The sequence below is a fragment of the Myotis davidii genome, unplaced genomic scaffold, assembly GCF_000327345.1.
Source record: "Myotis davidii unplaced genomic scaffold, ASM32734v1 scaffold198, whole genome shotgun sequence".
Classification (NCBI taxonomy): Eukaryota; Metazoa; Chordata; class Mammalia; order Chiroptera; family Vespertilionidae; genus Myotis; species Myotis davidii.
This window is the reverse complement of record NW_006291485.1, coordinates 1,231,434-1,242,806: the sequence shown is the minus strand read 5'-3', so window position 1 is coordinate 1,242,806 and position 11,373 is coordinate 1,231,434. Positions and strand designations below refer to the sequence as shown.

Sequence of the window (11,373 nt, the reverse complement as noted above, 5' to 3'; positions counted from 1 at the left end):
GGAGGCTGCAGAGAACCGTCTCAGAAGGCGCTAGCTTTCCTCTGCAGCAGTGACCAGTAAGACAGTGACGTGGGGAAGGTCCCCTTCATAAGAGCAGCCTGAGAGGACCTGAGTGAGGTTATTAGGGTGGATGTGAGGATTCCTAGAGGTTCAGGACTGATCACGGTGGAAATAAAATCACTGCCGCCTTTTCCGGCGGTGACGACCTCCCCACGACAGTCGGCCTCTCGCTGAGGATCTCCTCCTCCCTCTCCAGAAGAGGGGAAGGGGAAACACGGAGGAGCGCCTGGTGCAGAGCCCCCGTTCCTACTTCATGGGTGTAAAATGCCCAGGATGCTGTAGAGCAGCGGTTCTCAACCTTCCTAACGCCGCGACCCTTTAATACAGTTCCTCATGTTGTGACTCCCAATTTCATTGTTAAAAATTGAACATAATTAAAGTATAGTGACTAATCACAAAAACAGTATGTAATTATATCTGTGTTTTCCGATAGTCTTAGGTGACCCGTGAAAGGGTGGTTCGACCCCCAAAGGGGTCGCAACCCACAGGTTGAGAACCGCTGTTATAGAGTCACCCCCGTCTTTAGCTCTATACAAACAGTAGTTGTGTGTGTCGGTTGCTGCATTGTCCTCTGTCAGCCAACAGGAGGAAAAGCAAGGCTTACAGAGGATGTTCCTTCCGAAGGAACACTAAAAGCCCCTCAAATCAAGATGAGTGGGAGACCATTCCAATAAACACATTTTGGATTTAAAAAGATCACTGCTTATGGGCAGTGACCTAAAGCATTTTAATACTTTTCGTGCATTCACCCATCCTGTGAGAACAGGTCTCCCCTCGGCACCGCTGACATCTGGGCCAGGTCAGCGGTAGAGGAACCGTCCTGGGCACAGTGGGGTGTTGAGCAGCCCCCACCCACTCAATGCCAGGAGCACCCCCAGTGTGACAACTACAGATGTCCCCAGAGGAGGCCCAGTGTCCCCTGGGGGCAGGGCCACTCCCAGGTTGACACCCTCCCCATTCTGTGAGATAGGTTCTCTTCTGATTCTGCCGTAAGGAGGGGGGGCACAGACATGAGGCAGGCTGTCTCCGCTTGCCCAGCCCAGCCACACACTGTGGCGCAGTGACTGCCTCAGCTGTGCACCCCCAGGTCCTCTCCACCCGGATCCTGGCCATGAAGGCTTCGCTCTGCAAGCTGTCGCCCTGCACCGTGACCCTCGTGTGCGACTACCACGCCAAGCTCTTTCTCATCGCCATCAGCTCCACTCTCAAGTCCCTGCTGCGCCCTCACATCCTCAACACCCCCGACAAAAGTCCCGGCGACCGGCTGACCGAGATCTGCGCCAAGATCACAGACGTTGGTGGGTCCTGCCCCCACCCAGCAGGCCACCCTGAGAGCTGCTGCACATGCACAGTTGTGCGCGGGAATGTGCTAATCCCACCCGCACACTTTCCACTGGGAGCTGACCGTGTGCCAAGCAGGGGGGTGGGAACTGAACGAAGGGGCGGCCTTGGCCCTCGGGGTTGGCCTGGAGCTGGGGACAGATGTTAACCAGAAGGGAACCAAAGATGAGTCATGCTGGGAAGGAGCTGCCAGGGGCCAGTGCAGGTTGGCCCGAGGGACACTGGTTGTCCTGAGAGCTGGCAGTGGTCACTGTTGCTCTAGGTCCAGCCCTTTCCTCCAAGCTCCTCAGCTCAGCCATTTTGTCCACTTGCTTGTTCAGTGTTGAGTTGACCTCGTCAGGCCCAGCTCACATCGGGTGCTGCTGGGTAATAAGAGGCCACGGTGCCGAAACCAGTTTGGCTCAGTGGATAGAGTGTCGGCCTGCGGACCGAAAGGGTCCAGGTTCGATTCCGGCCAAGGCCGTGTGCCTGGGTTGCGGGCACATCCCCAGTAGGAGATGTGCAGGAGGCAGCTGATCGATGTCTCTCTCTCATCGATGTTTCTGACTCTCTATCTCTCTCCCTTTCTCCCTGTAAAAAATCAATAAAGTATATTAAAAAAAAAAAATAAGAGGCCACGGTGCAAAGCAGGGCTGGTCCCTGTGCACGGTGGGGCCCAGCCACTTGACCACCCTCCCCTTCCAGATATCGACAAGGTCATGATCAACCTCAAAACAGAGGAGTTTGTCCTGGACATGAACACACTTCAGGCCCTGCAGCAGCTCCTGCAATGGGTGGGCGACTTCGTGCTCTACCTGCTGGCCAGCCTGCCCAACCAGGTGTGCCCCCTCCCCCAGCACCCGTGGAGGCCACAGGGTGTGGCACACATTTAAATGCACAGCCTGAGTGCCTTTTCCTACAGGGCGCCCCACTGCGGCCTGGGCATAGCTTCCTGCGGGACGGCACCTCGCTCGGCATGCTGCGGGAGCTGATGGTCGTCATCCGCATCTGGGGCCTGCTGAAGCCCAGCTGCCTGCCCGTGTACACCGCCACCTCTGACACTCAGGACAGCATGTCCCTGCTCTTCCGCCTGCTCACCAAGCTCTGGATTTGCTGTGAGATTCCCAGCCCCCCACCAACATAAAACCCTAGCTGAGTCCCCCCCACCAGCATATGAACTTCCACAGATTGAACCAGCTCACGTCTCCACTGGTCTCTACTGTTCACCCAGCACCCAGCACAGGTCCAAGCACGGGGTGGGTGCTCCTTCAACATTAGCTCATTCAACAGTTATTAGGCACCTAGTGGCTTGTCTCGAGTCACCAGGTTACATTTCTGTTGTTCTTGCAGCCCTGTTCCTAGGAAGGCACCCAGTGCTCACTGAATGTTTTTCAAATGAATGGTTGGGTTCCCATTTTACCGAGAAGGGGAGGAGCTTCCAGGACAACTCAGAAAGTCAGGTCAGAGCTGGGCCCTGAGCGCCAAGCTGACCACGCCATCCCCATGGTCCCTCTCCGCAGGCCGTGATGAGGGCCCCACAAGTGAGCCAGACGAGACCCTCGTTGATGAGTGCTGCCTGCTGCCCAGCCAGCTGCTCATTCCCAGCTTGGACTGGCTGCCCGTCAGTGATGGCCTGGTCAGCCGCCTGCAGCCCAAGCAGCCCCTGCGTCTGCACTTCGGCAAGGCTCCCATTCTCCCTGCCAGTGCCACCACCTTGCAGCTGGATGGCCTTATCAGGTGGGTGCCCTCTGCCTCAGGCCCTTTGCATATTCTTTCCGGAGGGTTGTGTCCATGTGTTGTCCCCCCACCCCACACTGAACCTACCTGACTCCTTCACGCTTCTGCCTCAGGGCTGCTGTGTTGTGCCTGCTGCTTCCTTCTGACCTTGACCTAAATGCTGTCCCTGGGAGAGGTCCCTAGCTTAGGCAGTGAATCCCCCCCACACACCTAGTATCCGTCACTTCCCTCCACCATCACCTTAGTCATTCTTTTATCTTTAAATTTGTTTAAATTTTACTGATTTCAGAGAGGAAGGAAGAGGGAAAGCGAGATAAACAACAATGGAGAATCATTGATCGGCAGATAGAAACAACAATGATGAGAGAGAATCATTGATCAGCTGCCTCCTGCACACCCCCTACTGGGGATTGAGTCCGCAACCTTGGCATGTGCCCTTGACCGGAATCGAACCCAGGACCCTTCAGTCCACAGGCCAACCCTCTATCCACTGAGCCAAACTGGCTAGGGCCATCACCTCAGTCTTCACTGATTTGTGCACTCGGGTATCCATGAGTCCTCCCCCTGGTCTGTCACCTGTTGCGTGCAGTGCCCACGTGGCTGACCGTGGTTACTCGGGCTCCAGCCTCTGCAGAGGTCAGGCTGATACGTGGCCTGAGCCCCCACCATAAAACACACCTGGCCTGGTCCCCGGGCCCGATAGACACTAAGTGAGGCAGGACCTTCCCGGGCTGAGGAGAACTCATGCGGTCAAGGACCAGCCCTGTCTTTGGGAACAGGGGTCTGATCGTCCAAGTCTGCTAAGTTAATCCTTTACTGCCCACAGTACTTGGGGGAGCTGCAAAGGGGGGGTTGTCCCCATCTTACAGAGGAGTCAACAGCTCAGAAAGGTTCAATCACGCCTGGCTGATGTGGCTCGGTTGTTTAGGCATCGTCTCATGCACCAAAAGGTTGCTGGTTCAATCCTTGGTAGGGGGCGTGCAGGAGGCAGCCAAGCAATGTTACGTTCTCACATCAATGTCTCTCCCTCTCCCTCTCCTATCCTCTCTATAAAAATCAATTAAACAAAAAATGAAAATAAATAAAAGGTGCAATCACTGAGCCAGGGTTACAACCAGGAGCCCTGTAACCCTGGGCCACCATCTGCACCGGGACCCATCAGGCTCCCACCCCTGCTCAGTGCTCATTGGATGGAGAAACACATGACCTCCCCAAGTCTCCTGTTACTTTGGAAGTTTCAGAAAACATGAGTAAGCCCTGGCTGGGAGGCTCAGTTGGCTGGAGTGCCGTCCTGTACACCGAAAGGTTGCGGGTTCAGTTCTCGGTCAGGGCATGTAACCTAGGTTGTGTGCTCAGTCCCTGGTTGGAGGCAACCACTTGATGTTTCTTTCTCTCTCTCCCTTCATCTCTAAAAAAATCAATAAATATATCCTTGGGTGAAGGTAAAAAAATAAATAAATAAAACAGGTAAATAAAAGAAATACCATTCATACCCTGGGGTCCCAGCTCTGGGACCTCCCTGCATTTCCTTTCTTGGGTCATGGTAGGACACGCCCTGAGGAATCGCAGGGAGGTTTTAAACCCTTTGTTCTGGAAACTTCCAAACATGTTTTAAACGAATATAACCAACTGTCCTGCCCCAGCCACCAGGTCCACTCCTGCAGAAGTTCCTACTGCCAGGTTCTCTGGTGCCATCCAGCACCGTCCCTGCAGGGTGTCTGTGTGTAGAGGGAGTGCAGATGCACACCTACATGCACACACTCCCTTGTGTTTTGCCACAGTGGGTGTGTCGTGTGTGCATGCATCTGTGTTCGCATGTGAGCACATGTGCCTGCATCTCTCTGCGTGTTGTGGGATTGGAGGCCTGATCCCGTTTGCTCTCCCCTCTCATCTGCCAGGGCCACGGGCCAGCCCAAGATTGACCACCTGCGGAGGCTGCACCTGGGAGCCCACCCCACGGAGGAATGCAAGGCCTGTACGAGGTGAGCCACCCACGGGACCCTTGGTCAGGCCTGCGGCAAACACTGCCCTGCTCTGCCACCAAGTGACCACAGGGTGAGAGGCTTCCATTCTGTGGACTTCACTTTCCCCACGTGTGGGGCTGTCAAGAGGGCACACCAGACGGTTTCTGTAACGGACGAACTGCCTCAGGAGGTCCTGTGCTTCCTTTCCTGGGCACAATGGTGGTCAGGTGACGGACCACACAGCCCTTGCAGAGCTCCTAGTAACTCAAGTGCAGGAATGAAGGTGCAGCCACAGCCTGGGCCCTGCGCTGGCCCTTTGCAAACGTGGCCCTGATTGCTGCCACCCGAACCCAGACGCAGGTTCTGACTCCCAGGTCACACCACTCGGCGGTGTCTAAGCCAGGACTGGAATCCCTACCCTGGCCTAGTTTACTCAGGGAGGTGACGGGGCAATGCCTGAACTTGGACGGGAGGATGTGGAAGCATTAGCTCAGTGTGGAGGGTAGTGCATGGAATAGTATTCCTGGTGGGGGAACAGCATATGCAAGGGCCCCGTGGCAGGTGAGAGAGGGCCCTGCCAGCACGCACTACCACCCACGTCTGCCTGCAGGTGTGGCTGTGTGACCATGCTCAAGTCGCCCAACAAGACCACAGCCGTCAAACAGTGGGAACAGCGCTGGATCAAGAACTGCCTGTGTGGGGGGCTCTGGCGGCGGATGCCCCTCAGCTGCCCTTGACTGGAGCCCCCAAGCCCTGTGAATAGATTTCTGATGGATTTTACAGGAAGGTGATTCTGTCCCTTCGCCAGTGACAGCATTCCACACACGCAGGACCTTTATTCGTGCATTAAAAAATGGTCGTCCGTGGCCCTGGCCAGGTAGCTCAGTTAGAGCGTGGTCCCCACACAGCAAGGTCGGGGGTTGAGTCCCTAGTCAGGGCACATACACGAATTAGCCAAGGAATGCGTCAGTGGAATAACAGTCGATGTTTCTCTCCCTCTAAAAATCAATAAATTTTTTTAAAATAGTCATTCCCAAGTGTGGCTTTTGGAGCCGCATCAGCCACGCCTGATGAAGGGGGCGGGGCGGGTGAAGACATGGCCTGAAGCCTCAGGTGGGTGCCCAGGGGCTCCCCTTTCTCTCTCGGAGCCTAAAGGTGCATCTCAGGAAGTGGGGCCGTTTCACAGCCGGCCTCTATCCATGCCGTGTGCTGAGACAGACCTAGGTCTGCCCACGTCTTGTGGCTCAGGTGCCAACTTCCCCGAACCTCCAGACCCCCGGGCTCCCCAACTCCCAGATGCCCCTGTTAAACCACAGGGCATTTTGAATGTTGGGCCTTTAAAACGTCCTATGTGAGCCCTGGCTGTTGTGGCTCAGTTGCTTGTCATCCCATGGACCAAAAGGTTTCAGGCTCAATTCCCAGGTTGCAGGCTCAATCCCTGGTATGCAGGAGGTAGCTGATTCGTGTTTCTCTCTCTCTAAAATCAATAAAAACATTTAAAAAAATAATAGAGCCGAACCGGTTTGGCTCAGTGGATAGAGCATCGGCCTGCGGACTCAAGGGTCCCGGGTTCGATTCCGGTCGGGGGCATGTGCCTTGGTTGCGGGCACATCCCCACTGGGGGGCGTGCAGGAGGCAGCTGGTCGATCTCTCTCATCGATGTTTCTAACTCTCTATCCCTCTCTCTTCTTCTCTGTAAAAAATCAATAAAATATATAAAAAAAATAATAATAGAATGTCCCACCTGAACCTATTGGGTGTCCAGCGGTTGCTGCTGGTAACCCCAGCCAGCCACTTTCCTCAGTTTCCTCACCTGTATCTACCGATGATGTACCTGCTCATGCAGGTGGCTCTGACCCAGGTGGCCCAGTAAACGTTCAGCTGTATAGGGTGGCAGGTGCTTGGCCACGTGGTGGGCATCACCCAGCAGCGCCCCCCAAGTCCCACCCAATCCTGGCTTCCCTCCCCCTTCGTGTTTCTGGGCAGTTCTGTCTCTGTGTGCCCATATGTGTGCTCTCTTGCTCTGTCAGCATTTATGGAGCGCCTAGTGTATGCCAGGCACAGGGGTCCCGAAGGGAGCAGCGGGCTGGTGAGGGTGAGACTGTGCCTGGCCTGCCCTGTGTCTCTGTAGGTGGGTGGGTGTCTGCCTCGTCTGTCTTTGAGTGTGTGTCTCTCTTCTCGCTCTCTATTTGTCTCTCCCTCCCAGCCTCCAACCCAGAGCTGCTCAGGTTCCCACCCCCTGCCACCAGCAGGCACTTCCTCTGATTATGTCCCCTCTCCCCGCACCCCCCGACCCCCGAGGGAGATGCAGTGGCCTGCCTTAGTGGTAATTCTCATGTTTTTCTTCTGGAAGCTCAAGGGAAGCAGGCCAGGTGGGCACCCCGCAGGAGGTAATGCCTTCACCACTGCACAGGCGCTTTTGGCCTCTCAGGATGGCGGGAGCTCAGGGGGCCCCTTACCTGGGCTGGGGACATGTTGAAAGCCCACCTACCCATGGCTACAGGACTCAGTGTCTAGTCCTAAGTGTGACCAGTGGGGTCTGGCTAGCGCTCTCCACGGGGACTTGGAGCTCTGAGCCAGCAGCGGGAAGGGAAGGGGAAGCCGGCCCTTGGCCAGGTGGAGGGCTGCTGGCCATCACCCCCCACTACCCTAGTGAATGGGGATCCCCAGGGCAGTTCTCTGGGGGAGGCACACCTGGCTGAGGGGTCACTGCCCGAGGGACGGAGCCATCATGAGCCAGCAGAGGAAATGTCTGTAAATCACTTGTTCTAACTCGGAATTAGGAGCAGGTTCCTGGCAGTTTGGGGAGTAGGAACAATTGGCCTCCCTCCTCAAAGGTGTTTCCCCGGGTCTGTCCCTCCCAAACCTCACCCGTGGCTCCGCTTCGGTGCCATCTGCGTGTTGAGGTGGGTGGAGTCCTTTTACTGTCATCATCTGCACCTCATTTGGCCACATACCTACTCAGAGTCTCCCCAGCCCGGACCCAAGGGGAGTGAAGACGCCTGCACGTGACCCCCAGTCACCTGGACGTGGTGGAGGAGGGGCAATCCACCTGCCTCCCAATTCCCAACCCGCAGAAGCTGAGCGTAAGTGATGTAGGGGCTCCATGTCAGTAAGTCCAGGGGGTCTGTTTTGCAGCGGCCACCAGAACACCTCATAACTTGCTCTGCGGGCCTAGTGGGCAAAACGTGCCAGGCTGCCCGGGAGCATTGGCTAATGGGGGGCACATGGGGTAGCCTGCCTGCCATGGGCCCCTAGAAAAAATGTTGGGGGGAGCATCTGCAGATTAAGATGTCCTGTTGCCCCCCAACCTGTCCCCCACCTGGAGTCATCGGGATGCCCAGTTCACACAGTTCATGGTTCCTGCCCCTGGGTTGGACAGTGACTGTGACTGTAACAGGAAGAGCTGTTCAGCCCATCAGGTTGCAGGTGTTCTCTGTGCACCCGAGTCCTCAGCCTCCTTAGGGCCAGCGGCCCTGGGCCTGGTTATGGACGAGGAAACCAGGGCCGCAGCGGCTGCGAGGCTGGAGCCTGTGCCTTGGGTTTGGAAGATACTCGTCCCTTCTCGATGTGGTGTCCACGGTGCTCCCAGGCCTCCAGCCTTCCCCTACTCACAACCCACCTCCTCCCAACCATCTCCGGAACCTTCTGTGGCTCCCATTGACCACAGGATGGGGGTGAACCTCCTATGACCCCCCCCAAGGCTGCACCCCTTCTCGCCTCTCCCCATCCCACCCTCCAGGTGGAGGAAGCCTGGCCCAGCTTCATCAGTCATCAGCCCCTGGACAGGGAGCAGTCCATCTGTAACCCCCACCAGTGTTGTCAGATAAAAGGCAGGATGCCCAGTAAATGTGAATTTCAGATGAACAGTGAATACTTTCTTTAAACAAAAAATTTTATTGATTTTTTACAGAAAGGAAGAGAGAGGGATAGAGAGTTAGAAACATCGATCAGCTGCCTCCTGCACACCTCCTACCGGGATGTGTCCGCAACCAAGGTACATGCCCTTGACCGGAATCGAACCTGGGACCCTTCAGTCCGCAGGCTGACGCTCTATCCACTGAGCCAAACCGGTTAGGGCTGAATACTTTCTTAGTGTAAGTCTATCCCAAGTGTCACCTGGGACAGATAAAATATAAAATGTATTTGGTTTCTGAAAGTCCCATGTAACTAGCCAGCCTGTGTTTTCATTTGCTAAACCTAGTCATCCTCCTCCCTCCCCATTTCCAAGCCACTCCCTGGCATCGTCACTTCATTCAGGAAATGCCTACTGAGTGACTGAGCCTTTGGTGCAGAATGACCAGCAATGACGTCTCGTTCCCGTCCCTTTATCAGCGTGCACAGCTCCTTACGAAACTCATGAGCGTGCTGGGGAGGACCTCGCACCGTCATCGGAAAGCCTGGTCAGTCAGTTCCCAGGCAGCAGAATGCATGACCGGCTCGTATGAGCAGGACTGGGAGTCAGCTGTGTCCGCAGCGCCCAGCCCAGGGCCAGGCACACAGGATGAGCTCAATAAACTCTTGTGTATAAATTAACGCTCCATGTCCAAAAACAAAACCTTCCCACAGGTCCCAATCCCAACTGCCCATCCCCAGTGGGGCACCCAACTTCACCTTTCAGACCCTCCTTCTCTTTTTCAACAAAAGGGAAGTCATGAATGCCCTTGGGGACTAGGCTTAACTAGTGGGGCCTTAATGGCCCCACATCCAGGCAGGAGAAGGGGCACAGGGCCTGGGGGCCTGGGTTCTGCCCTCTGTCACCTCCCTGTCATTGCCCAGAAGGAGGGCAGTGAGGGGGTGGGAGCAGGGCAGAGCTGTGTGGCTGCTCAGGGACACCCATCAATCTCTTTCTATGACCCTCTCAGCCCAGAGAATGACAGTGAACAGGGGCCATGGCTCTGGGTTCGAATTCAGACTTTGCCCAGTAGCTTCTGTGTGACCACATGACCTCTCCCAGCCTATTTCCCAATTTGCGACATGGCCATAAAGCCCAACTTTAGAGTCTCTGTACACCTAGCTCTCAGCCCAGAGCAGGGGCTTGCACACACAGGCCCTCACAGTCCATTTGGGAAGCAAAAGGAGAGCTGGACACTAGCCAGACCAAGGGGACAGGCGTCCTCTCTATCGGTAGAGAGGGGTAAGGGCGCCACCGTGTGGCCAAGGCATGGAGAGGCGCCTGGCAACCAGCCCCTCATGAATGGTGTCAGATCTCCCCACTTTTCCCCTTCACCCCAAGGTCCCCCTAACCAGGTTCACCACCTCTCAGCCCTCCTGTCACCTCCTGGCACCGCATTACTGGTGCAGGTACTTTTATTTGCGGATTCCGCCACCCCTGGGTCTGGCTTGTCTCTGTCCTGCAGTGTGTGCTCTAATGGCAGCAGCAAGGGAGCAGCTGAACTCACCGAGTCAGAGGCCAAAGAACCATGGGGCGGCAGGAGCTCTATTCAGGGGATTTGGCCTGCAGGGTCAGCAGGGGAGGCTCCCAGCTACACTGCCTGCAGCCTTTTGCCTCCAAACAAAGGGACAACGGGGCTGGTGGCACCTGCACAGGTAGCCTCCCTGCCAGGGAGTCACTCAGGTCCACAGGCCACAGCCCCAGGTGTTATAATGCCTGCCCAGCTCCAACCAACTTCCTAAACTGCAAAACCCACACGGAACACCTACACAGTGGTCGCTTCTATGCCAGACCACTTTCTAAACGACATAGGAGAGAGAGAACGTACAGAGAAGATTGGAGAGTGAACTGCAGGAACTCTCCCAGATGGCGGGGTCGGCGGGGCCCTGAGTGTCATTGTTTGCATCCCTCTACCTCTAGAAGGCAGCGGGAACTCTATCCGCGGACTTTGGTCTGTCTGCAAGGTTGTCTTCGAACAAAGAACAGGGCCTCACCGCACTCACCTGGCCCCCCTACCGGGGACACTTCAGCTCAGTGGTCAGTGCCCCACACCTTTGGCTCCCACCAGCTTCCCCAAACCAGCGGGCACATGCTGGCCAAACAGCAGCCACTTCTACATCAGGCCACTTTATCGAGACTGGGAGAGACAGCTACTTTGTCTAATTGATATATATTTTTTAATTACATAGAAAGCAAAGTAAATGACAGAATATCTCTAAACTGAAGGAACAAGAAAAATCTCCAGAAAATGGTAAATAACTTAATAATTTGCCTGATGAGGAATTCAAAGGAGATGCCCTAGGGCAGTGATGGCGAACCTTTTGAGCTCGGCGTGTCAGCATTTTGAAAAACCCTAACTTAACTCTGGTGGTGTATCACATATAGAAATTTTTTTAT

General features: G+C 55.4%; 1 protein-coding gene across 3 annotated transcripts in view; it reads left to right on the top strand.

Moving 5' to 3' along the window:
• MED16 (mediator complex subunit 16) overlaps positions 1-6,111 on the top strand; it is a 16,874-nt gene extending 10,763 nt beyond the window's left edge. For all 3 annotated transcript variants that reach the window (XM_006764787.2, XM_006764788.2, XM_006764789.2), the window contains 6 exons: positions 1,148-1,358; positions 2,086-2,219; positions 2,303-2,495; positions 2,901-3,117; positions 5,016-5,099; positions 5,692-6,111. In XM_006764787.2, the coding sequence (XP_006764850.1) occupies positions 1,148-1,358; positions 2,086-2,219; positions 2,303-2,495; positions 2,901-3,117; positions 5,016-5,099; positions 5,692-5,818 (966 nt within the window). In that variant the 3' untranslated portion in view covers positions 5,819-6,111. The remainder of the gene's footprint in view (positions 1-1,147; positions 1,359-2,085; positions 2,220-2,302; positions 2,496-2,900; positions 3,118-5,015; positions 5,100-5,691) is intronic.
• The last annotated feature ends 5,262 nt before the right edge of the window (positions 6,112-11,373 follow it).